The following is a 27525-nucleotide window of genomic DNA, read 5'->3' on the forward strand; positions in this document are numbered from 1 at the left end:
GCTCAGGCCCCGGGGAGGCCAAGCCCCCTCTGCAGGGCCTCTCGCAGCCCACCGCAGGCCGGCGCCTACGGCTCTGCTGGGCCCTGCAGGCCCCGGCCCCGCTCAGGCAGCCGCACCGAGCCACCCCCCGCGCTGCAAGGCGGGGGATCCCAGTGTGAAGGGGCACAGGGGCGCTCCTCAGCGCTCCCGCCGCCCAGGGCCCCGGGTGTCCTTGGCCGGGGCCCCCCTCATCTCCTGAGATGCCGCCCTCATCCCCTCAGGGCGGGCCCGGGCACCCTCCGACTGGGCGCGGGCACCTCCACAGATCCCCTACCCCAGGTCGGGGTGTCGCCTAGCCCCGCCCCGGCCCGCACGCCAACGGCCGCCGGGATCTCCGGGCCCCGGGCCGGTTTAAAAACCCCCGCGCCCGGCCCGGCCCTGCCCGCTGGGGAGGAGGAGGAGGGAGTGGAGCGGAACGTTACGACAGCCTCCTTTGCGGCAGCCGGCTGGTTTCCGGTGCTCGGCGTTGCTTGACGGCAGAAGGAGCAGAGAGGGAGGAGGGAGGACAACAAAGGGGTGTGAGGGGCCGTGGCGGCATGTGAGGGGTGGCGGCGTTGGCGGCGTCTCAGGTGAGGCGCGGCGGGCGCGGGTAGGGCAGAGCCGAGGCGGGCCCGCCGCCCGCCCCTCGCCTGGGGCTACCTCCGCCGCTCTGCGGCAGTTGGGGAGGCCCTGCGGCCGGGAGGGGCCGGGGCCAGGGCCCGCTCCCCTCGCGGGGGCAGCCCGTCCCCCGGGCGGAGCCGTACGGCGGCCTCGGCCCGGCGCCGCCCCGCGGGCGGGAGCGGCCGCTCGCCCGGCAGCGGCCTGGGGCACGCTGGGGCTGCCCGCCGGGGGTGGGGGCGGGGGCGGCTAGGGCCTCGCCGGCTCCCTCCGGGCTGCGGGCCGGGCCTCGCCGGAGGCACCCGCGGAGCTGCGAGCCGCAGGGGGCAGAGCGCGGGCGTGTGCAGTTAGTGTAACTTCTGGGTTTTTTCACTTGCCGTTCTAATTCCCAAACGAATTGGTGCTACCAGACGTTTTTCAAAGTAACGTACTCTGGAGTTGTGGAACTCCATTGATTTAATATGGTATACACCGTCGTTTTGGGGTACTTAAGGTTCATGTGGATAAACGTTTCTTCTTTAAAAGGAAATCAGGCTTTTGTGGTTAAAAACAATGCTGGGGCAAACGTAATGCTATGGAATGTATTCCACGGTTAATGTGTTTAAATGCAAAAAACCCCTGGGGGAGTGTAGTCTAATCCATGCAGTCGAAGCCTTCATTGCTAGTTGTAGTTTTTCTGGCACAATGTGGCTGGCCCTGAAAGAAGTTGTTTTGCGTCTTTGTGGTTTTGTAAAGCTGAATTGATGTGGTGTGCTGTGGGGCTGCTTGAAAATTAGTAGAAGTATTTGTAGAAAATTTTAATAATTTAAAGCTTTGTTTAAGTATTAAGTGCTGTGTGCTTAATACAGGTGTATATATAGTTTTGTTAGCCAATGGAAAAACAATGAATATGCAGTTTAATTCTTTCACCTGTGCTCAGTTGCACCTATTTTGTGTTTGCTGATGAGCTGTTCTTAAAAACTGGCCTCCTGGCTTCTCTTTCTAGGAGAATGCGTTCTTAAGTTTCAGGGAATTATTTCATGTTAGTAGTGATGCGTTTCTGGAACTCTGTGGATGCCATGGGTTTTCCTCGGACTACTTAACCTGTGCTGCAGGTCACAAGGAACATTCCTGTACTAAATAGGGATAGTCAAGGCCATGTCCCATATGCATAATTAAATTTAACATAAATAATGCAGGTTCAGTCATCTAGCAGTAGTGGAATTGATAAGATCACTGTGGTTTTTCTCTTGTCTCAAAAGTTATTTAAAACATGCTTCTTTTTTGTTTGTGTCATTCTTTTTCTTTCTCTTCTCTTTAGCAGGTGGGAAGAATGAAAGGAAGGGGTGATGAAAGAATGTTGAACCTTTTTGTTTGGCTGTATGATGGATGGAAACAGGACAGAGAACCTCTGCAATAGATCACTTGGATGGCTTCAGCGACAAGAGAATGATGCTAAACCATGGCTCTGGAAACTTTCTAATTGCTTTTCTGCCGCTGAAAAATCTTTGCCTTGCAGTGCAAAAAGGGTAATTCTTTGCTTTACTAAAAGCACGGTTGATACCCTGCTACAGAGCGCTAGAACTGACTGCGGTGTTATTGCTGATGAAAGGGAGTGAGTGGGGAGGGGGGAAAGAGGAGACAGTAGGTACTGTGGTAAGTACAAAACCTACCTGGGTATTTAAGGTCTTCCATTGTGTTCACAGCTCTCTTGTCCGTGTTGGTGAAAGCAGGCAAGCTGCTTTGCTTGACAGGTTTTACTCTCTACATCTTTGTTTGGAATGATACAACTGGCCCCTTTAAAAAGGGTGTAAGGCAGCTTCTTGAAAGCTCTATGAAGTTATGGATGAAGAGTAGAGTAGGGAAGTAGTTGTCATGCTTCCAGATTTTATCAGTTTAGTTTGGAAGCAAATTTAGAACTCCATGAGTTATTATTATATAGTAGTTGCAGCAATTATGGATACCGTTCTTCATGAATGTCTAATTTTTCCTGTTTTTCCTTTAAATGTTCCTGTTCTGTAACTGTATATGATTCTATATATTTAAGGTGCTAAGGAATAGGAATAGTACAACACAATGATTGACTTGAGTAAGTAAGCTCTAGCTGTGAATAACACTCATTCATGTGTGTTCAATCTGACTTTCAGTAAAAGACATGGGGGAAAACAGATAACAATGTATCCTGTTGTGTTGCTGTTCTCATGTGTGTGGGGTTAGGAAGGGAGCTGCTGTAATTAACATAAACCATTTCCAGACAGATTTTTGGCAGAGTGTATCTTCAGTTCATATGATGTGGTATTGGGTAGAGAGAAATGGTTTTGAACTTGGGTAATAGATTATTCATTACCATGTAGAAGGAAATTTATTAAATTCTGTTTGAAAAGTAAAATTTGTTTGCTCCAGAGCTGTAGGCCAGTACTTTCAGTGAATTGTGTGAAGGTTAGGTCTACTGACCTTGACTGTTCTGGTATTCCTTATAGCCTTGCTTAGTTTTCAGTGCTGGCATTTAAAAAAAACCCCTGTATTTCTCTCTATGCCTGTATGTCTGTATGTGTCTGTCTTGAATTGGAGAATGAAAAGCACTTACACAGTGGTGCAAACTTGGACTTCTCTGTCCTCTGTTAGTCTACCTGCTTAATATAATTTCTAATTTTTTAGAATCTTAGTCTTTTAATGCTTACTTCTATAACTTTGAATAAACACTTTAGAATTATTATTATTAATAAACTGTAAGATGTTTACTTATGTACCTCCAAACTGTGGGGTTTTTTTACTTTCCATTGCATCCATTTATGTTTGCTCTTACAAGAAATAAATCTTTTTTTGGTTTGCAATTGTGGAGTATCTCTCAGCCTTAGCCTAACAGCTCTGCTTTTCAAATTCCGTTTTACAGACCTGTTGCTACTTGGTTTATAGCTTTTTGGTTTTGTCCAATCCAAAACTGGATTTACAAAATCCAATGATGTCAATATATCTCAGGCTGGCATACAACTGGCATGTTTCTTTTACTATTTTATATGCTCAGACAGTGAGGTAACAGTAATCATAAAGATAACACTTTTCAAAATTCCTGTTCTTGTCAAAATTGTAACAGTCTAAAAATATGCTTGTTTATACTATTATATTGTTGTTGTATTTATGTATATGAATGTAACTGAGATTTCACTTTCCAGAAGGATTACATGGAGAACAAGAAAGCTGCTGTAGAATTGAAGGATGCTTCGTCTCCTTGTAATGCTGGCTCTAAACTGTTCCCGGCAGTACCACTTCCTGATGTTCGTCCTCTTCATCAACAGCAAATACAGCTTTCACCTGGCCCGAAAGTAAGCTGCTGTGCTCATGGCTCTGACTCTTCCTGTACTCCACAAATGCATTGTGGTGGTGGTGGTGGTAACTTGATTCACCCTGGCACAATATTAGACTCAAAAAGCACTGGGACAATTACTTGTCAAGTAGGGTCAGGATTTGCTTATCAGTCTGCATCTTCACTGAAGAACCCTCCAGCTAGAAGCAATTTGGCAGGCATTGCAAGTGAGTTCCCTGGCATGTGTGTAGAAAACAGTGTATCTTCCTGTCAACATCTGCCCTGTTGTGGAAAACTCCATTTCCCGTCCTGTCATGGTAACGTGCACAAACTGCATCAGTTTCCAGCCCTTCAGAGCTGCACATCTTCTGGCTATTTCCCTTGTGCTGAATTCACGAGTGGGGCTACAGGCCACTTGGATGAGCATATTGCACAGTCGGAGCTAACATCACGTGTGTGCACCAACCCTTTGCACCTAAACATGACACCTTCAGTTTGTTTAAAGGGCTCTCACTACTGCAATGACTGCTTGAGCAAGGTTTGTACACATCACATTTCTCTTTTATTAGGCATGGTATATGGTTAATGTTGAAATAAAGCTACTAGAGCAAAACACCAGCTTCCGTGGGTTGCAGCTTGCATCTTCCTAGTCGCTGATGCACAGTCCAAATTATATGCTTTTTGAAGATAATCTCTTTTCTGAGGTAACATTCAGTTCTATAGGAAAACAAAAGAGACTGTTGCAATGTTTGGCTTACAGGGGATCTGTAATGTACCTAAGCAGAATTCTGACTGGATTTGAAAGACAGTTACCTTTTTTGACAGCTCCAATTAGTGTTCCATAGTGACTGTGAGGAGAGGCTAACAACAGTTAACATGTACCCTTGGGAAGCTGATTAATAAAGATCCGTTTGGAAGCCAGGTGAAATGTCTGATGCTATAAGGATATTCTAGTTTTGGTTTGATAGGTCTTAGTTCAGTCTTCCCAAATTTGTAATTTATACCTCAATACTAATTTGGTACACTTCAGAACTGATAAAAACTGCTTGAGTTTTAACAGGAATTTCAAGTGAAATAACATACTTGGCTTTGCAAGATGTTGTTACTTAAACTTTAAAATCTGAGTTTCCAATAGAAAAGTGAAGTGTCTTAATTTCAATAAACGATGAATTCAGTATGTTTGGAATTATGACTTAATATTTTTGCAGGGAGGGAGGCGATTCAACCTTGTACTCTTTAATGGTGCTGATTTCACATTACATGGTGGGTTTTTTGTGGTGGTTTTTTTTTTTTAGAATACATATTGTACTTCTAAAGATGGCACATCTTGATGTGCAGTTTAATAGAACCTTTCCTTGCATTTGGACATCTAGAGCTAAGTTTGCCAGGAAAGACTTTAGGATAGAAGCTTCCTTCATCCAGGGCTACTGTTGTTAATCAACTTTGTAGAGTACATCTAACTTGCAATTTTGGCAGAAGAGAAAATTTCTACCATGTAATAGTATGTGTTTAAATTGTATACTAAATGAATATGTATTTTGAAAAATTATCCCAACAGCCAACCAGAAACAGCCTAGTTGATGCTGCTAAAATCTGGCCGAATATTCCTCCTCCAAGTGCACAGACCACACCTGTTCCAATCCCAATATGTAATGGCTGTGGAACCAAAGGAACAGGAAATGAGAAGAGTTTGCTGCTGGCAAGCAGCCTTGGCAAATCACCGCAGAAATATGGTAAACACTTGTTTGAAACTTGCACTTAATGGATGTCCTGCTTAAATACTGTTGTACATCAAGAGTTTTTCTTAAATTGCACGGTTCTCTGGAAATGTCTGTACAGTCACAGAAGGCTAAACAGTAAAAAAGATACCTTGTTTCTGTTTTGCAGAGTCAAACTTGAATTTACTTGTTTTGACTATCTAGTTTACTGTACTGTTTTCATAGAGTTTTGATTTTTTACTATTATGATTTTCAGCATTTTAAGAGCTAGGAAAAGAAACACTAAGGACTTGGAAGCTATTTTGTTCTGGTGGTGTATAAAGAAATTTTCTTCAGCCATACTTTGAAAACAATTTTCTTAGTCTGTAGTGTCTATTGTGATTTCATATGCACTAAAGGTATAACATAGTTACAATACAGCTTTTCCTCAGTGTTCTTGAGGAAAATATTGTGTGAAATAATTGGTCTTAGTACAGCTTTAGTAGTGCTTCAGTTACAAAATCAGAGCTCATATGGAAGTTACAGACTTAAAATTGTGGAAGAATAAGAAACTGGGTAGTTTTAAGACTGTGCCCATGTTTACCTTTTTGAGGTGCAACACCTCAGTGAAGTGTCCTTAAAATTTCAATTCCAGTGAGTCTTGTAGAGGGAAAACTAGGCAAATGTGACATTTCTCTGCTGTACTTAATTTTATATTCTCAGTTAACATGAATTCTAAGCTAGTTTTTGACCTGTGAGGATTCTGTGTCATTCCTCACATTACCAGTTGTTTTCTGGGGATGGAATGGGCATATAATGTGCATTCAAAATGATATAGATACTCAGAGTGCTGAAGCACCAGAAACTTTATTTGCACTTCATAGCCTGTAACAGCAAATACTCAGCCTCACTCTCCTAACTGTAGGATACTTCTCTGTTTGTTCCATACAGTGTTAATTTTCTATAATCCCTGACACTATACTGATAATCTTATCCAATTTTGTTTAGATTCTTTATCTAACGCACACTAAATTTGAACAACTTTCATGTTTCACTTCCATTACTGATACAGCACCTGCTAAGTTTAGTGTGACAAACTGCAGGCAATTTTCATGACACATGACACTTCAGCCTTTGGTAACATTTTAAATACATTACTGGGTTGTTTGAGAGTTTAAGAGTAAAGCTGAAGTTGTCTTGCATCTTTATCCTAACTTGACAGTGACTACGTTTTTGTTTAAGGCTGATGTTTTTTAGATGCTGTAAGAAAATAAAATTGAACTTGTGTTCCTGGGCATGCTGTTCTGTAAAACATAAAGCTTCCCATGTGCAAAGCTTATAGTATGCTAAGTTTTTAATATTTTTGGTATTTGGAGATTAAAATGAGCTGTGTTAAACCTGTACAGGGTCTCCGGAAGTCGCAATAACGGGCCAAGTTCTGGAGAATTTGCCCCCCATTGGAGTCTTCTGGGATATTGAAAACTGTTCAGTTCCCACTGGCCGTTCAGCTATAGCAGTTGTACAGAGGATTCGTGAAAAGTTTTTTAAAGGTCACAGAGAGGCAGAATTCATCTGTGTGTGTGACATTAGCAAAGAAAATAAAGAAGTTATTCAGGAGCTAAACAACTGCCAGGTATCAAAACAGCATCTACTTGGTGTTCTTGCTTGAGAATTTGTGTACTGTGAGTGTGTGAATAGTGAGTCCTATTTACTAAAGCTTTGCTAGCTTCTGTGTGTTACAATACATGAGCTTGTAATTGGTTTATGGGTGGAGTCTTCAATGCTGAACTTTCCTGATGTGGTGTTTTTGAGACTACAGTCTGTAGATTACTCTTTCGGTGTTCACAGAGGATTTTGATTTCATCCAGTGATAAGTGGTGGTGATGATGTTTCTAGTGTAATACTACAAATCTGACTAAATAATTAACCTAAAAGGACTGTGATCTGTGAACTTCACTAACAAAAGTAATAGAAGTTATACTTTGCTGATTGGTAAGGACAGTTGTAAGTTAGTGGTATTGATTGGGGCACTTTTGATGCTACCTATTTTTCTGTCAATACCTTCTGTTTCTTGGTATTATTTTTTTAACTTTTTGTGCAGGTTTCTATATCAGAAATTCCCTTCATGCCCCCTAAATTGCAGATATGGTAACAGGTTGACAGTTTATCTGCTTATATGAGGTAGAATGAATTGATAGTGAGTACTTGCTGTTTGTCACTCCTCTATTTCAAATGAGGGTTTATGGAATGTTTTTTAGGTATGTAAATTGTGATCAACACAAAACAGCAGAAGTCATCCCTAAGACATTGCTGACCTACTAAGGTTGAAGTTCATGGCTCATTAGAACAGTTTCAGATCCATGCATGTTGTATTTCATGCATGTGTGCATTAATTTATCTAAATAGAGTGCATGTGAAAGCTTGTATTGTGTTAAATAAAAAACACTTTAAGCAAGGATAGTTCACATTCAAGCTTTTCTGTAGAGTGTATGTACTTCCACAGGTGACTGTTGCACACATCAATGCTACAGCAAAGAATGCTGCTGATGACAAACTCAGGCAAAGTCTTAGGAGATTTGCTGATACACACACTGCACCTGCCACTGTGGTTCTTGTGTCAAGTAAGTGTTTGTGGTACTCTTCTATAGCGCAGAATTTGGTTCCTCTCTCCAATAGTACTTTTGCATATGATACTATTTTGCTTTCCACAAGTTGTGTTTAGAATTGGCTTTAACTGAATTGCTTGAGAATTCTTAATAATGTCGGTGGCAGCAAGGGAAAAGTAGGGACGGTAAGGTGAGAACCTGGCTTAGTTCAATCAGCATTGGAATCTGATGTCTTGTTGTTGACTGTCAGTAGGCGTGCATATAAAAGCTGTCTAAAGTTAGACAGCTTCAGCAGGAAGCTAATAAATTAAAACTCATTTAGTCTTCCTTATGGTAATCTTTCAGAATGCTTTGAGCAATATGCATTTGTTATTTTATTCTTGTAGCAGCATACTATACAGTTAAATATTCAAGCCAGTCAACTATTTAATTGCTGTCTGTTGCCTTGGGTTTCTCCCTAAAGCTATAAACAAATGTTTGTTACAGGAGTGTATGGTACTAGCTGAATGCCTTGTAAATGAATTGCTAGAAGTTTCTATTAAAAAGAAGCCCTTGTCCAAGACTGAATGCTAACTGCTGATTTAAATTATGTCTGTTGAGAAGCCTTGTAGCTGTTGGTGCTTGTTCATTGGAGATTTTCAATGATAAATAGAACTCTGAAGTGAGATATGGGATTTTTTTTTTTATTCTGTCTTCTCCATGTTTTTTCTTGTTAATTCTATTTTTTTTTTTATTTCAGCGGATGTAAACTTTGCTTTGGAACTCAGTGACCTGAGACATCGACATGGTTTTCGAATCATTTTGGTGCATAAAAACCAAGCTTCTGAAGCACTCTTACATCATGCTCATGAGCTCATTTGTTTTGAAGAATTTATTTCAGACTTGCCACCAAGGTTACCACTAAAAATGCCGGTAAGATTTTTAATTCTTAATGCAACAGACATTGCACCCCCTGCTCCCCATCAGCCAGTTTAGGGGGAGAGCAGGCTAAATATTATCTGTGGTTTTTTTGTGTTGAGACATGTCTGCTGCATATTTGACAGTTTCAGTTACTGTCACATGAAGGTATGCTTTCTGCTTTAAGACTGAGAGAATGAAATAGAAGTAATTAAAGTAGCAAGGTTGTGTTCTTATCACTAAATACTTTAGCAGATAATGTGATCTTATGTGTCTGTTTCACTGGCAGAAAGTTAGGGTAAGAAATTAGTTGAGTATTAAGACAGCTCTGTGATGCTTTCTTAACAGTTTTGAGTCATGCTCTACTGTTTTTTTGGGGCTTTTTGTCTTCCTGGTGGTTCCCTCTGGATTTTCTGTGTTGTTGTTGCACTGCACTCAAGGACTTTTCTTTCTTGGAAATAACTTCCTGAACTATGTGTTCACATGCATGTGTGAATGTATAGGATTCTTGGGTTGCAAGATAAACATCTTGGTGATGTTTATCTGGAGAAGGATCAGATATTGATCAGGGTCTCTAGTCTCTTCAAACTTTATATTGGAGCTTGAAATTTGAGTATCTACTTTGGTATGAGAGTTTTCCAAACAAATTGAATGCTGCAAAAAACCCCCCTTGGGAATGGTGAGGAGAGCATGTGTCACCAGAATCAATGTAAAAACACTGATTTTTGAATGGGAAACTATTCTGACATAGTCAAATTAAGATCTTGCTCCTTTTAAACAGGCATGCCATGCACTATTGTATGTTTATAATCTGCCAACAAACAGAGACAGCAAAAGCGTCAGTAATAGACTTAGGCGTTTGTCAGACAATTGTGGAGGGAAGGTGCTGAGCATTTCTGGAAGCAGTGCAATTCTCCGTTTCTTAAATCAAGAAAGTGCTGAACGGGCTCGGAAGAGAATGGAAAATGAAGATGTCTTTGGTAACAGGATTGTAGTGTCTTTTACTCCCAAAAACAAAGAACTTAATGAAACAAAAAGCTCCAGCTTTGTGGGAACTGAAAAGGTGAAGTCTCCCAAAAAAATTAACAAGAACACAAAGCTGTGCCTCCTCAACAAAGACTCAAGTGATCAGTCTTCTGGTACCAAAGGCTCTGCTGGGAGAGGATTACAGATTCATGGATCTATCATCAAACCCACAAATGTTAAAAGTTTACAGGTACTGTTCTACCTAGTTTAGTATTCTTGCTTTTCCTCATGTTCTGATATTGCTTCTGTTACAGCTTTATCTTAAACTTGTCAGTCTTATTTAATGACTAACTATAACTTACAGTAACATTCCCAAATGAGAGTTATGATGTTCTGCTTGGAAAGCAGACAACAAATTTGAGGGTTTTTTTCCCCACTCCCTGACACCTTTTTCTCATCTGGAAATACTGCTGGTACTTAGTCTCAAATCCTAGGCCAGTTTTGACTTTTGTGTTGGTGTTGAGTATAACACCTTGAGTGATCCACTTTGCCTAGTTATAAAGAAAACTAGGGCAGATATAGAGTATAGCAAAAGTATTTCAACTAGTTGACGTTCTGCTATTTTCTGACACAAAATCAAATATTCCTGGTTTTGAAGTGCCAACAAAAATGTTACTAAAGAAAAAATTGTCGGTTATCTTAAGTTTCTGACACAAGGAGAACCTCTGAAAAGGAATGTCTGGTGTTTTAATGCTGACCTTTGGCCTGTTTTAATATAGGAGCTGTGCCGCCTTGAATCGAAGACTGTGGGTAAAAATGTTGAAAACCAGCAGGAACACTTAAGAGAGCAAATTCCCTCTCCTCAGAGTAACTCTAATGCAGCAATTCCTGTGTCTCTGGCAACCAAAAAAATTGGAATGGGAGAATCATCCTGTAAAAGCGGTCAGAAGTATGTTTAAAAACAAACATTAATGTTAGCTACGGTTTTTTTAATGTGAATTCTGCAACATAATGTTTTTTCTTTTTCTTACATATATTTGTAAATAGAAAAGACACCTCTGCTTCCAGGAGCATTACCAATTCCCCTGTAGATAAAAAAGACAAAGACGAAACTGTATTTCAGGTCAGCTATCCCTCTGCTTTCAGTAAGTTGACAGCCTCAAGACAACTCAGTCCTTTACTCATGTCTCAGAGTTGCTGGTCATCTCGGTAAGTGTCTGTGTCTTACTTGGGAGGTGAAGTGAGATTTCACCAGTATATACATTGATTATTGACAGATGCATAGAGAGTTGTGCATGCTAAGCACTTTGATACGCTGATTTATGTGGGGGCAAAAGGAAACCATGATGGTGCTGTGTAACAGCTAACAGGGTGCATGTAAATAGAAGATAGTGAACTTGTCTTCAGAAACTTGTTGTGTGGCAGTTTTTCCCTGCCAACTTTGTCTTTAAAGCTTCTGAAAAATCTGCAGAAGTAGTATTGCAGACATCTTGCTTCTCTTCAGTGCCTTTGATATCCTCAGTAGAAATTCATCCAGGCCCATTCAGTTCTTGTACATTTAAATATTTGGCCTTTGCCAATTATTGAAATCATGTGAATGAGTTTGACTTGTTTAATGTGTTAGTAAGAGAGCAGGAAACTTGGTGCCAAATATATTATTAAATTGAGTTACTTTGAAACATGATATGAATGATTTCCTTTCTTTTTATAGGAAATACTTGTCTCATCACAATGTTTTGCTTGTTGTGAAACTTGTTTTGCCTGCACACATACATATTAGGAAAATACTTTCAAAGTGCAGTGTTTGTGCACGTGACCTGTGTCTATTTTCTGATTAATTTTGAGATGTCTATATATCAGAATTGTACAATAGCTACTTGAGCTCATACATTTTCTTGTTTTGCCCAGGAGTATGTCTCCAAACCTCTCAAACAGATCATCTCCACTCACGTTTAATGTAGTAAATCATACCAGTGGTATAGACTGCCCTGATCCTTTTGCAAATGGTGCAGACATTCATATCAGCAATATAGATTACAGATTGTCCAGAAAAGAGTTGCAGCAAAATTTACAAGAAGTTTTCTCAAGACATGGCAAGGTAAAGGCTAAAATACCTTTATTAGATCTGTTTTTTCAGAACTTCTGGTTTATTACTTATGGACACATATGTGGTCTAGCTTTGAGTGATTAGGAATGGAACGCTTATCCAAATATGACTTAAACTTTGTTAAAAGGAGGTGGTGTTTCCTTTAAAAAGGCCAGATTGTTACTTGTAATAGGTTCATTTGTATGTGGTCTTCGTAGATCGGGTATTCTGAAGTTCTGTATATAACGTTCTTAGTAAGTGGCTCATTAGTCATGCAGAGAAGAGACTCAGGCTTTAGCTGCATAACCTTTTTAAGCTGTAAAGCTGAATTCTTAATGTCAGCTTAAAAATCACAGTGAAAACTGAGTTTCTGTTTTGAATCCTAAGTGATCAAAACCAGATATGGAGAGTGTGAATTGGTGAAAAGCAACTATGCAAGAAGTCACTTCTGCAGTGGCTCTGTTTGCCTGACGTGTAGATTACGTTCTTCTGGCATAATCTTCTACATGGGAAGATGATGCTTGTGTCAAATATCATGGCCTTGACTTGTCTAAGGCTCATTGCACTTGGTTCTTGTTTGCACTGTCCTATTGGCTGTGGTCCATCTTACTTGGTTCCCTTTGGCGTTACGTTCAGCTCGTGGCCAAAGCAAGACTGTGCTACTTTCGTGTTGGCTTGCCTTGGGTTAATGATTTGTGATAAATATGTAAGATCTGTTCTTTGTTTTAGGTAAAAAGTGTAGAGCTCAGCCCTCATACAGACTACCAGTTGAAGGCTACAGTTCAGATGGAAAATCTGCAAGAAGCTATCAGTGCTGTCAGCAGTCTTCACAGATACAAAATTGGCAGTAAAAGGATCCAGGTCTCATTAGCAACGGGAGCTGCTAGTAAATCACTCGCTCTACTCAGGTACGAAGTGCTGTGTCTTCTTAATTGTTCTAGCATGTGTTTAGTAGCTGAGAGGTGATTTTAAAATACTAAGCAAAGGAGTGATAGGGAGGTAAAGTAAATGTGTGAAATAATACAGCCTAGCTAGCTTTCAGTTTAGCATTTTTACACTGCTTATATTTTAAGTTTCATCTGAGTACATCTGTTGTATAGTTTCACCAGTACTCTTTCATAATACTGATATACTTTAATAACTTAGTTTGTGCAGCTGAGTTAAGATTATGCTTGGCATATTTATTTCTTCTTTCCTCCAAGAAAGTGCATCTCTTTAGAATATGGGATACACATTTTAAAGGCTGTTGTTGTTACTTGGGTCTACATCTTCTATATGGAAGATGACAGAACTACAGTGCTGATGCTGGGGAGAATACAAGTATTTTCTGTTTCAATCTTTTTCTTACTGAAAGAAAGCATTAGGAAGAAAGTTGTCTTCATTTATTTTTATTTTACAGAAAGCCCAAGTGCTGCACAGCTATATAATGGCTCAAGCCATTGTATAAGTTACAACTTTATTACAATCTTGCATTTTAGGTTATGCCTGTTGAAAGTTCTTAATGTAATGACCGGGCTGGTAACTTCTAATGCTGCAGCTTTAATGTTGCATTTTATAGATACTTGAAATCTTACCACATATGAAAGATGTAACTCTTTCAGAGATGTTACCTGTTAAGTTAGCAGAAATGTTACTACTTGTACTGCCATGATCTGAAGTTTCAACTTTTTGTAGTGCTAAGATGGAAGGGAATGCAATTTTTCCTGTGATATTTATAGTTCATAAACTGCGTCTGTAAGTATCTCACCAGTCTGGCCTGGGGACTTAATACTAACAAATTAATTTTGTGCTAATGTTACAAAACTTCTTTTATAGCTCAGAAACTATGTCCATTCTGCAGGATGCACCTGCTTGTTGTCTGCCTATGTTCAAATTCACAGAAATCTATGAGAAAAAGTAAGTTCAGTTGTGATTTTTTTTTTTTCTTCCAGTACTTCAAAAAAGAATCTGCTCATGTGTTTGTTTAGTGAGTTATAGAGAGTAACAGAATGGAGTGTTACAGGTTTCTTGTTAGATGTTGCAGCATATTATCTGTCCAGAGGCAATGACTGGGATAGTGGCCTTTCTTAGAAGGTTATACTTTCAGTATTTTACTTAATTTTTCTAAATGGGGATGAATAGTTTAGTTAACTTAACATTTTGCATAGAGTAATTTCTAGCATATTACTGCTTCGTAAATGAAAAATGCAGGTTATTGCATTCTCTGTGTTTGTAATGTGTATTTATTTTAATATTTTCCTTTTAGATTTGGGCGTAAGTTAGTTGTATCAGACTTATATAAACTAACAGATACCGTGGCAATCCGTGACCAAGGAAGTGGGCGGCTGGTGTGCCTCTTACCCAGCAGCCAAGCCCGGCAAAGTCCATTGGGATCTTCACAGTCACATGATGGTTCATCAGCAAACTGTAGTCCTATAATATTTGAAGAGCTGGAATATCACGAGCCTGTTTGTAAGCAGCATTGCCTGAATAAAGACTTTATGTAAGCTGTGTATAAAATACTATAAAATCTCACAAAAAATTTGAACAGCACTTAACGCTTACAGGTTTATTAAAGTTGAGTTAGACATGTTCATACAGCATGCTCCAGTCACTGTTTATATGTTTACAAGGGTAATTCAGGCAGAAAATAGAGAGATGGTACAGTGAGTTTTCTAGGCAGTTCTCAGTCTGTTCAGGTAAGATTACTGTATTCTAGCACAGCCACCAAGATCGAATACCCCTTAACCAGAAACTGAAAGGTACACCGCCTTCCTCTGGTTATATAGGAAGATTATACACACTAGAGATTTCTAATAGCCTGAATTTTATTATGTAATTATAGCTGGAACTGATCATTCTTCTTTGCCCTCCAGTTACATTTACTAAGTGATTCATACTGGGTTGAAGATTTCCTGAAGCTATAGACAAAGTTTTTTGGCTTATTCAATAGCAACCAGGTTATGCTACTAGAGCAGTTATTAGATGATTGCTGTCATCTGTCTGGTATGTGCTGCTAAAACTTAATTTGAAAAATTTAATCTAATAATGGTAAAAATCTGGCCTTACAAATGTTGCTTTTCTCTCCTGGAAATTTGCTGTAGCTGTATTAGTTTTTGTGAAGAAGAAAAGATGGAAGTTGCTTGTGGCTGTATATAGTGGTATTGTCAGCTAGTAGCAGTATATTGTATGCATAATGTTTACTATGGATGTGTATGTGAGTAAAAGCATACTATGCTTAAGCTATGTGTAGGATGAGCATACAAACTTGAACCTCTTGTTTTTTACAGTGAGCATGAGTTTGATCCAGATTCTTATAGAATTCCTTTTGTGGTTTTGTCTCTGAAGACATTCGCTCCCCAGGTTCACAGTCTTCTACAGACACATGAGGGTACTGTGCCTTTACTAAGGTAAAGTATTTTAATTTAGGCTTTTAGTGTATGGGATGATAGGTTAAAGATTTAAAACTTTATTGGTGGCTCTTGTAATGCTCTGAAACTACCTGTTGTATAAAACCACCAGTTCTTATGTAAGGTGGTATCTTTTATAGCAAGTAAGTGCCTTATGAAGTTACTACTCTTTGAATTCTTGTTAAGCAAAAAAAATAACACATACTTATTTAAAATGTCTGTGTAATGAAGACTTCTATAATGTATTATAAGCTTGTTAAAGCCTTTTGCTCAGGAAGTGTGTCAAAATAATGGTATTTTTAGGACAATTGTTATAGTGGTATTTTAGTGTATAATGGAAGCTTTTTTTCTTCCAAAGTTTTCCTGATTGTTATATGTCAGAGTTCAATGATCTTGAAATGGTGCCAGAAGGCCAGGGTGGTGTTCCTTTAGAACATCTAATTACCTGTGTTCCTGGAGTTAACATTGCCACTGCCCAAAATGGCATTAAAGTTATTAAATGGATACATAACAAACCACCACCTCCTACTACAGGTAAATATTTCTATTTAAAAATTTCTTCTCTGAATTAGTCTTTCCACTAAAAAATTAAGAGGAGCATAAATAAATTGAATATAATTATTAAACTTTTTATAAAGATAAACTTTTAGCTTGAATGTTCATTTGTTTGTTGTTCGGGTTTTTTTCTCCGGTGCTCTAGCCTGTGTCATAAATAAAGTGCAGTGCTTACTAGGAGAGTATTAGTGAAAGGTTCAGTAATACGATTATTTTTTTTCCCTTTTAGATCCTTGGCTTCTACGTTCTAAGAGCCCTGTAGGTAATCCACAACTTATTCAGTTCAGTAGAGAAGTGATAGATCTACTTAAAAGCCAACCGTCCTGCGTCATACCTGTCAGTAAATTCATCCCAACATACCATCATCACTTCGCAAAGCAATGCCGTGTGTCTGACTATGGGTATTCTAAATTAATGGAGCTGCTAGAAGCAGTGCCTCATGTACTGCAAGTGAGTTATATGGCACCGTTCCTTTTAACATGGGGAATTGTATCTTCAACTATCTGAATTACTGGTTGGTATTGTGTAACAGATGCTATGCAGTTACATAGTCCACCTTGAAAGAGATGGTTAACTGAATCTTGAAATGCAATTGTGGTCTTTTTTTTTTGACATGTTGTTTCTGGCTTATTTTTGTCCCCACCCTTCTAAAACAACTGGGGAAATGAACTCTTTATTCCAGAGGCTTAGATTAAATAGTTTGAAGCTGCTTTTAGCCTGTAGCTACTGATTGGTTTTGATTGTGGTGTTTATCATAAGAGCACAGCAAATGCTGAGTGCTTTTAAGTTAGGCTGTAATGCATAGCCTGTGACTTGAAGGATTTCTGTGTGAAACAAATTGTGTGGCCTTATGTTACAAATAATTCCACTATGGTCACATACACCTTACTACTTTGAACACCAGTTGGTTGTAGAATTTTAAGATAACTAATACAAATGTGCAACAGTTTGAGTAGTACTCATGGAGGAAGCATTTCTTAATTTCTTGATGACATATGCCTTAGTACACAATATATGGCTTTATGAGGCTGCCTTTCCAAATGCTGTCTCTATTACTCTCTATTACATCCTTTATTTCTAGCCTACCTGTAGTAGAACTGGCTCCTAAATATCTTGTAAAAATTTACTGAGAATGTGAATGATCAAATAAAATTTTCTTTCAGATTCTCGGTATGGGTTCCAAACGCTTGTTAACGCTAACACACAGAGCTCAAGTTAAGCGCTTCACTCAAGACTTACTGAAGCTTCTGAAATCCCAGGCCAGTAAACAGGTTATTGTGAGGGAATTCTTACAGGCTTATCACTGGTAAGTGAACTTTAATGATACAAGAACGACTATGCAGGCCATGTCTATCAACAGTGGTTTTAAAACCTAGTGCAAGACAGTCAGCGCTTTCAATCTTAATACAAAACTGTGGCAACTATATTGCCTATTTGTTGTGATGTGGAAGTTCAAACTTCTAATGAAAACAAAAATTAAAAGCTGTCTGGCAGACTTTACTGCTTCCTTTAGTACTAGGTCCATTAACTTTATTGGAGTTCGGAATAGGTTATTGTATTTTATTGGTTCTCTTTGAAGCCATGACTGAAAGGTTGGATTTAAGCAAGCAGGTCATGGCACACTAACATGAACAATAGAGAAGATCTAGTGTTAGACTTTCTTCAGAGGGATACATAAAATTTGATGAAGTGAAAAAATGATTGATTGTTAATAGATACTCTTCTTTAACTGGATCTAGCAATGGGGCTAAAATAAGAAGTAATACCTGTCTTATTGCCAGGAAGAACATTCTATTCTAGCATGGTTAAAAAAAAAAAAAAAAGCTGTTTAGGTTTTTTTGAGAACAAAGAATGATGTTTTCCTTAATACAAAGATAGAAAGTAGTACTTAATGTGCTTTGAGGAAACCATAGCATTTTTCATGCTACATGTGCTATTGTGCTGCATGCAGCAAGAGCTCCTTTTTTGGAATGCATGCTTCTACTTACACTATTGGCAAAAACAGATTGGTTTTTTCCACATCTTCTAAATGTACATCTCCATTGTAGTCAGCTCTGGCCATTTGTTGAATAAGAATATATGTGGAGTGTTGTTGCTTCAAGAGGTTCCTGTCAGGGGGCAGGGTGGCAGTAAAATGCCTTTTAATATGTTACATGGTATTGTGAATCTTAATATGGTTTTCCAGGATATGGTCTCTACCTTCTCTTGAGACCTAATCTTAAGAAGAGCATATGTCCATGACTATTAAGCAAATACAGACTGAAAGTGTAACTATATGGAGCTGTATAACAAGTGATCTAAGAATATGTAATTTAAACCTGAACTTGAAAAATATTACTTTATATTGTCACTTGCCCCAATTAGTTTGAGGCATCTACTAGTTGACATATCATCTCTTTATTCCAGTGTTACGTGAACCATCAGTGTATCTTATTTTTCTGGTTAGAACAGGTAGATAACTTGAATTAGGAATATTTTCCCCTTTGTTTCACATACTCATTATTGCCTATATAAAATGATGTGGGTTTTTTGTTAGGGCTTGAGACTTGTTGTTTAAACTTACAAACTCTTTAAACTTACAAATTCTTTTGCATGCACAGCATGTATTAATACTTCTGTTTTAAAATGTTCTATAACTTTCAGGTGTTTTTCGAAGGACTGGGATGTGACTGAGTATGGTGTGTGTGAACTCGCTGATATTATATCAGAAATTCCAGATACGACCATCTGTCTGTCCCAGCAAGACAATGAAATGGTAATTTGTATTCCCAAACGAGGTATGTCCATGTACATATTTTTACTGTTGCCAAAGAAATTGTTCTTTGACTATATTAAAACTGTGCTAACTCATGTATATAAGGGTGACTTAGATTTTCTGATAGTTGTGTTTCTATCTTCATAACTGTTATGAACTTCTAGCAAATAAAGAATGTGTCATTCTAGGAACATTTACAATGGAACAGACAGGAAAGCAGGTGGCAAAACCCATAAAGTTATTACTTCTGCATGTAGTTAAACTTTCTGTGGAGTAATTAGTGGGTTGTTTCCACACAGCAAAAATACAGACATCTTTGTCCAGTTATTAAAGGTCTTCAGTGGTAGAAATAGTGACTTCACATGATAGGTGATAAAGCTGAAAATCAATCATTGTGTTTTCTTATGTTCTGTTGCATTTTATAAGTGTTGGTTACATAGCTCTTGCTTTATTCTTGAATTTTAGAACGTACACAAGAAGAAATTGAAAGAACCAAACAATTTTCTAAAGAGGTAGTAGACTTACTGCGCCATCAACCCCATTTTCGAATGCCATTCAATAAATTTATTCCTTCTTATCACCATCACTTTGGTCGTCAGTGCAAACTTGCTTACTATGGTTTTACAAAACTGCTTGAACTCTTTGAAGCCATACCAGATGTCTTACTTGTAAGTTCTAAAATCCTAAGTTATACTAAAACATTTCTCTGAGATCTGTACAACTGTTTCAGCCAGTGGTTATATTTCTCTAACTTCAGTGCGACCTAGAAATGGCACACGGTGCAAGACAGCTATTTAAGAAAGCCTGATACACTATTTTGGTGAAAGGATCTTAAGATTTTTAGCACATTCAGGTTAAGTCTGATAACAAATTCAAGTTTTCTAAATTGTATTACACTTACAGAATTTAGTGCATCAAAATTGAGCTAAGTTTCATTAAAGTTGTGTTAACTTGCTTTAAAAAAGGTTAATAACCAGTTGTCTACTGTATTTCAGAAATGGCATACTTTTTCTTGCTGTATAGATATCTTGCTATGTAGCAAGGCTCAGCTATCTCAAATGACTGCCTGCAAGCACTGAATTGTAGTACAGATAATACTTTTTATTATCCAGACTAGGTAAATCACTTTAACAAAGGATAATTTCTGTTTTGTAGGTGTTAGAATGTGGGGAGGAGAAAATTCTTACACTCACAGAGGTGGAACAAGTCAAAGCAGTTGCTGCCCAGTTTGTTAAGCTGCTGCGGTCTCAGAAAGACAACTGTCTAATGATGACTGATTTACTGACAGAGTACAGTAAAACGTTTGGATACACACTGCGTCTTCATGACTATGATGTTAGCTCAGTTACAGCTTTAATGCAAAAACTTTGCCATGTTGTAAAGGTAATCTTTTATCTTTGTAGTTTATCCCTCCAAGAGGTATGTAATGTGTTAAAGAATTTTGTGTCTCAAATTACAGGTCTCAGTTTCCTTAATACTGTACTCTAGAAACAGTATTTTGTTGTGGGGGCAATTCCAAAGGGATTTTAAATCTAACTCCTGTGTTCCTATGATATTCTCCTTGTTATTCCGTTCTGTTTCAACTTTCTTTGGGAAAACTCATGTTTGCTTAGTAAATAAGTAAAAAATGGTATTGTAGGACTTTAACAATACAGAATTTTTTCCTACCTGATTTTAACTGTGTAAAAGCAATAATTTTCTGGTAACTGTAGTAGTTATCAGTCTCCTAATGTTTTATATTCCTAACTTTTAATCTATGGTTTAAGGCTTTGACTGTCAATGTAACTATGTAGATGGTCTTATGTAAGTGGAAAAGAAAGGTTACATCTACGTGGACATACTAGTTTAGTTGCTCTAAATCTGTTAATTTAGCAGCTGGTATTCAGGCTGGGCCTCAGTCAGGTCCAGCTGGCTTGGAACAAAGAGTAAAGTCATGTCTACTGTGTGGACAGAAACTGCTACACAGCTTTTGTGTGTTTAAGGTAAATTTTTCCATGCAATAAGCTGCTTTGTCCTGTGTGCTTTTGGCTAGGGGAGTATCAGATGCCAGTATATAATACCAGATGCAGCTGTGCTCAAACCCCAGCTACACAGTTTATTTGTAAATATTAATCTCTTCGTGGTTCCTAACTTCATTTGCAATTCATTTTTCTAGGTGGTTGACACAGAGTCTGGCAAGCAAATTCAGCTGATAAATAGAAAATCTCTGCGGACTCTGACTGCCCAGTTGCTAGTCTTGTTGATGTCCTGGGATGGAACATCCTTTCTCTCTGTTGAACAGCTTAAACAACATTATGAATCAATCCATAGTACTTCACTTAATCCATGTGAATATGGATTTATGACCTTAACTGAACTCCTCAAGAGTCTCCCTTACTTGGTTGAGGTATGTAAGCTTTATCCTTTCTGGTATGTTTAATACTTTGAAAAGACATTGTGAAGTAGAGGATATGGAAGTATGCACCCTATTATTTTCCTTTCTTTTTTTCCAATAGGTTTTTACCAATGGTACAGCAGAAGAGTATGTGAAGCTTACAAATCTGTATATGTTTGCGAAGAATGTAAGGTCCTTGCTTCACACTTACCACTATCAGCAGATCTTTCTTTATGAGTTCCCAGTAGCATATAGCAAATACACAGGAGAAGTGCTGCAACCTAAAGCATATGGATGCAATAATTTAGAAGAGCTCTTGGGAGCAATTCCACAGGTGTGAAGAATTCTGTTTTGCACAATTAAACTGAGACTTCTGCATGGATTAAAAATAGCTACACAACTGCAGCTTCTGTTAATTGCTGTGAATTACTAGAATAATTACCTTCTCAAAGGAGGCTTATGCCAGTAGTGTTTTTAGTAGTTTCTGAGAAATCTGGATGGTGTTAAAAGATTTAAAGAAAAGTATTTTTTTACATGTTTTGTTCAAACTTTGCTTAAGAACTTCCTGTTGAGGCCACAAACATCCTTGGCATCTTTATCAAGTGCAATAACTGATTTCTGTCGTGACTGAATGAAAGACTGTACAGCACTGAAGCTTCATTTTGATCAGGGTAGACTGTTGGTTTTAAGAGTGAAGAGTTGTGGGACCTTGTGAGAATTGCCACATAACTGAATCTTCCTGTGGCATCTTGTCATTGTATGGATAATTTTGTGACCTAGTTTGTGGCTATAAGCTTTCCTTTAAATTAATCATTCTAGAGTGTGACAAAACGGAATTTTACAACTCATGTTTAAACACAGGTTTGTTAATATATAGTTAGTATACTTTCTAGCCCTGTGGTTTGACTTTGGCATCAATTATTTTGAGACAAAGCTTTTACATGGGTAGTGTAGTACAAATTAACAACATTTTTTAGTTTACTTTTAGAAATAACACCAGTGCAAGGCTAGATGAAAGGCAGTGAGCCTGGTTTTGAGCTTAGTATATGCCGATGTTTAATTTTGCTTTTTTTTCTTCTTTAGGTGGTCTGGATTAAAGGGCATGGCCATAAGAGAATTGTGGTACTAAAGAATGATATGAAAAGTAAGCCATTTCAATTTTGAGCTGTATCTTTGTTTTTTTTTTTTCTCAAAGAAGTAACTTGAGTAAACGAACCAAACTTGCCTTTTTGTAGCTCGTTTTAGTTCACCTAGTTTTCCCCCTGCTGATCATGTGGATGATCATGGAAATCAACTTGCTGACAATAACGGACATATTATGGAGACCCCAGGATCCACTTCATCAATGGAACTAAGTCTAGGAACACCTAGCAACGGTAATGCAAAAGCAATTTATATAAGAAATCTATCTTGGGGGAAATAAGCAGAGTAATCAGAGCAGCATGGGGGAAAGCTGTGTGAGTTACTCAATCCGAACCTCTGTAGAAATGCTTTATAGCTTGAAAGCTGTTGAACCTCTCCCAAAGTTTATAGTTAGATACATGTCCTCTTCACAAGGGCATCTGTTCTCAGCTGTCAGCATACATATATAGCTGTTAAAAGTACTGTACTCTTTCCCATGGATTTATGTGGAGATTGAAGTCTACAAGCATAAAGCTAATGAGAAAAGACGGTCAGCAGCAGCTTCTGCTAGGAATGTCTTCTGTATTTTGATAGGAATGTAGTGCTCCTTTGTGGCATTATGTTGGTTGTGTTGTTACTTATTTAACTTATTTACAAATAATAATGGCAGTCTTGTTAGTATAAATCTGCAAATCAAAGTAACTGGGGAAATGGTGACCTCATAGTTTGTGTCTTGCTGTGCTCTCCAATTTCATTTACTACCTGCAGGTTGGAGAACATGTGAAATGATTCTTGAGTTACTATTTCAGAAGTCTAGGCTTGTCACTTCATTTTGAAACTTTCAGCTTAATTTTCACCTGTAAATGTGTTAGATGGTATATAAATAGTTGATAGGATATTGGTATGTCTGTGGGGGAAGTTGTCTGGTAACAGGCCCTTCTGTTAAAGACTGTTCCTGTGGGACTTGCCTTCCTCAGCTGCTCTTCTATTACTCAAGTTTGGCAAATGCTGGATTTTAGTATAGGGGTATATTTCCTCAGGCAAGGGGTAGGTTTAATATCCTGTTGCTTTGTTTGCTGTATTGTAATTAGTTAGATGTTCTTGATCCAGCAAAGTAATTTTTGGGTGAATCTGAGGTTAGTTTAGTATTAAATTCGTTTGATACTAGTATTTCAAATACAGCATAGCTTTCAAATCTTCAGAATCACACCTGAAGACTTTACATTTACTAGTTCTGAAATACTGACATCTGCACAGCTTACAGGTACTTTGAAAGATGTTCCCTTATTTTTGTAGTTTCTAATCAAACTGAGCAAGAACTTCTTTGCCTCACAAACACATCTCCTGTTGACCTCCTTTGCGAGCCAGTTCCTTCCTGCCTGCCATCCCCACAACTGAGACCTGATCCAGTAGTTCTTGAGTCTGCAGACCTCATTCAGTTTGAAGAACGCCCTGCACCTCTCTCTGGTAAGAGTTTGCTTGCCTGTGTTCTACTACTTACAGAAAATAATTCATACAATTTGGAAAAGAAAGCATCAAACAAATGGTTGATAGTATAAAGTTCCATTTAAAGACATACAAATGTATTTAAATTGCACAATGGGATGTGTGGGAAATGCAGGTGGCATCCATCAGAAGCTCTTGAGTACTGACTGCAAGTACCCTATTGTCATTCTTTGGGGTGAATTTTATAGGGACCTTTATCCACCAATAAAGCTGTTTTGCCAGCCTGTGGGACCTTTTCACAACAGAAGTTTCGCAGTGCTTTTCTGAGCACTGAGAGATTTAATATGTGGGAACTAAATTAAACCTTCAAAATAGTACATGATGCGGACAGAACCAGAAGCAAGCATCACATCAGCTGCAGGCGTGAACATGCTTCTCGCTTCAAAGAAGGCTAACAAGTTCTTTTAAAATATTTTATTGCCTATTACCAGAGAAATAGTATTTACTTTTCAAGAATAGAGCATCAATAAATTGGAGTTGTCTTATTTATTTTAGAGATAATGATTTTAACAGAAGAAGAAAAACAAAGAATTGTTACTACAGCTCAAGAAAAATTGATCTCTGGTTCTGTGGTGCCCAACACCACAGAGAATGCTTCAGTGCCTCCTTGTCAGTCCTCTGAAACCCAACTAAACAAGGAAGCAATGGACAGCCCAGCCAAAAAGCAACACAAAAACAAGGTGAAATTGGCAGCAAACTTCTCACTTGCACCTGTAACCAAGCTTTAACTCTTTCTTTATAGTGTGAAAGACAAATACATATGGACTCTGCACAAAGTAAAGCTATTTGCTAGCCCTTATGTATTTTAATGAAAGGCCTACAGGAGTTAATTTGTATTTAATGTGTTCTGTGAAGATTTTGTTCCTTTTACACTGAACACAGCTGTTAGCAGAGCAGATTTTTTTCTATTATTTTGAAAAAAATTCTGGCATTCGTTAAATTATTCTTAAATTTTACAGTTTTTCATAAATGTGTTCAGTAAAAGCAAAATATCAATTCAACTAAAATGGAACAGATTTTATTTTCTTTAAGCCTCGGTGGTGTAATCATACATGTAGCATATTGTATTCTATAGGCTGTTGCTTACTGGTATTGTTTCAGACAGTATTAATAAAATGCATGATCTGTCTTTCAAAAGCCTGTTGAGAAACTTTAACTTGCTGACCTGAAATGACAACAGTGAGGAAGTTGATTGTCCTCCAGAGGAGCAACTTGTTCTCTGACCTTTCCGATGACTTGTAACTGCATTGGAAATTCTTTTGTCTAAAGATGTTTGTGGAAGATTATGTGGATTTTTTGTAAAACTTGTTTTAAATGTGTTCTGTAGCTTTCCGTTCCATTTAGGAGCTTTCTAGGACATTGATGCTTTAAGCTTCCCTTTTATATTTAGTTGCAGTCTGGCATGGCTTTGGTTAAGGAAAAGACTGTCTTGGTGTCATGAGTTCAAGATACAGACACACAGATTTTTATTGTGTCTAGAAATTAAGTTAGGAAGATTCTGATATTTCTGAAATATGCATTTAATGCATAAATTACAGATAATAGAGCAGGTCTTATTGAAATGGTTTGGCTGGAAGGTATTGATGCTATTTCCACCTGTAAGTAAAGGTCAAACTACACGTGGAAATGCCAAGGTTCTTCTGCTTAACCTTGTTTGCTATTTTTAAGCATGTTCAGTAAATGGGAAGCTTATGGTTTGATGTGCTGTCTTTTAGCTGTGTCTTGTTTTTATTCTGAAACTTACTCCTAGTGTTGGAAGCTTTTTTTCAATTTGTGGCATCTTGTGTTGGCTTTCGAAAGGGCTGGCTTTGGAGGAGAGGTTAAGTCAGTGGGTGACCTTAACTCTAGTTACCAGAAATGTATGTCCAGTGTATGAAACTTTATACCCATCCTGGGTAACCATGGCATTTACAATGGGTTGTATTTGCCAGGCAGCAAACAAATTGCTTGTAGTATTGAAAGAACCTATACTAGAGGTTTTCCACTGGCCAACTGAGTATTTTTTTAGGTGGATTCTATTGTAATGTACAAGAGATGAAACGCGGGCTCTAATTTCTCAGCCAGTAACAGGAAATGCCACTGAACAATGGCTATAGACAGAATTTTACTAGTCAGATTTTGTTATAAAATCTTTTAAATTTAAGCAAGTATTATCAGTAGCGAATTTATAGCCATTTTGAATACAGAGAAACACTTGGAAGTTTTTCTGAGCATTATGGCACAGTATTTTGAGTCCTTAGTAAACCTTTACAGACATACTGCTATAGAAAGAAATTTAGAGTAAGCTTTCTTGGAATGCTTTTAATGAGTTAAATGCAAGAACATCTGCTTTCACCTTCAGTTTAAGGTTAACACTGATCAGTCTAGATCTTTGTTTCAGAAGAGCATGCAATGGAGAAGACCAACCTGAAATTATGTTTTCATGAAATGCAGCTACAAGTCATCTGAGTACTAAAGAAAACCAGATTTTTTTTGCTTCAGGGGGAGATATGGTATTTGTCAAAGTGAGTGTGGTGGTTATACCATTTATGGAGGTCAGCCTATCTTTTTCTGGATTCATGTGTGATTCTGATTAAATTGCTGTTTGAAAGTAATAGAATAATACTTTTGAGAAGTTGTGTTCATAGTGTAACAAAATACCTAATTGAATTGCAATATATTTTTTTATCCAAAGGGTTAAATGAATGATGTGACTTACAGATTTAAGAGCATTACAACCATGAAATTCTTTAATTTAACAATTAAATGTACTACTTCAGGTTCATGTCTGTTCAAAAAAAAAAAAAATGTCACTGAAGCCCTGAATTTATGCACTGTCTTTTTCTTGGAATGGGACGGAGAAGAGAAAATTCTTTTCTTAGCTGTCTACTTTGTTTGGATACTTTCTTTTGTGGCTCAAGCGCTGTTTCGTGTGTTGGGACCAAACAGTTGTGTCAATAAAATTTTCAAGCAAGCATAACTCTTGTCCTTGTCTGAAGACCTGAAAAAAAAAAAAAAAACCCAACCCAAACTGTCCCAGAATCCTTAACTTCCTGTGCCACATTAAGTTTAATTATTCAGGTAGAGCAGAGAGCTAAAATTCAGGATTTAGTGAAGACAAAACAAATGCTATAAATCCACAAACTGCTCTTCTGGAGAATGAGGGTTTTTCAAATATTTGCAATTCAGCTGTTAGCAGACACACTTATCTCTTACTGCTCTTCATACAACATAAAGTTTAGGGTTTATTTTAGAAGGAAACTACTGTTTATCAGCCTAAAGAGAAAAATAGAGAAAGGAGTGTAAATGCAGCAGGTGAAAGAAAGGTGTTTCTCTTGAGTTTTAGTCTAACTTTGAAATGTTGGAATTGGTGTGAATAATGTCATACAGTGTGTTACTGTGCAATAAAGTTAACAAGTGAATTCTGAGTTCTAATAGCCTTGTTTTCCAGCTTGCTGAAGATGGTAATTATCCAGGAACTACAAGTCTGATGAGCAAGTTACTTTTGCAGCTTCACTAGAGTGCTTTGAACTTTACTTTAGAATCTTACACAATAGTGTTAAGAAATAATCTGCAACTTAATTGGATTGTTCTGTCATCTCACAGCTTTATGGACAAAAGTAAAGAGGTGGAGGAGCTGCTCCTGACTCTTTGTGGTCTTACTGCATAGTCTC

At 38.1% G+C, this 27525-nt stretch overlaps 1 protein-coding gene across 4 annotated transcripts; it reads left to right on the plus strand.

The window, feature by feature from the left end:
- The first annotated feature begins 481 nt into the window (after nt 1-481).
- MARF1 (meiosis regulator and mRNA stability factor 1) lies at nt 482-26831 on the plus strand. 4 transcript variants are annotated; one of them, XM_037382905.1, is made up of 27 exons: nt 482-608; nt 1937-2144; nt 3792-4457; nt 5478-5652; nt 7023-7249; nt 8120-8237; nt 8962-9134; nt 9901-10335; nt 10865-11034; nt 11133-11294; nt 11994-12183; nt 12901-13079; nt 13987-14067; nt 14417-14653; nt 15441-15560; nt 15919-16094; nt 16345-16565; nt 17279-17421; nt 18759-18892; nt 19336-19538; nt 20026-20253; nt 21026-21256; nt 21366-21578; nt 22328-22388; nt 22480-22620; nt 23663-23833; nt 24368-26831. In XM_037382905.1, exons 2-27 carry the CDS (start codon nt 1998-2000, stop codon nt 24598-24600), a joined length of 5235 nt encoding a protein of 1744 aa, XP_037238802.1. In that variant the 5' UTR covers nt 482-608; nt 1937-1997; the 3' UTR covers nt 24601-26831. The 4 variants fall into 4 exon arrangements, with proteins under 4 accessions (XP_037238802.1, XP_037238799.1, XP_037238803.1 ...); XM_037382902.1 differs by having other exon boundaries at nt 483-608; nt 3789-4457; XM_037382906.1 differs by having other exon boundaries at nt 483-608; nt 3789-3938.
- The last annotated feature ends 694 nt before the right edge of the window (nt 26832-27525 follow it).

The sequence above is a fragment of the Falco rusticolus genome, chromosome 4 (genome assembly GCF_015220075.1).
Source record: "Falco rusticolus isolate bFalRus1 chromosome 4, bFalRus1.pri, whole genome shotgun sequence".
NCBI lineage: Eukaryota > Metazoa > Chordata > Aves > Falconiformes > Falconidae > Falco > Falco rusticolus.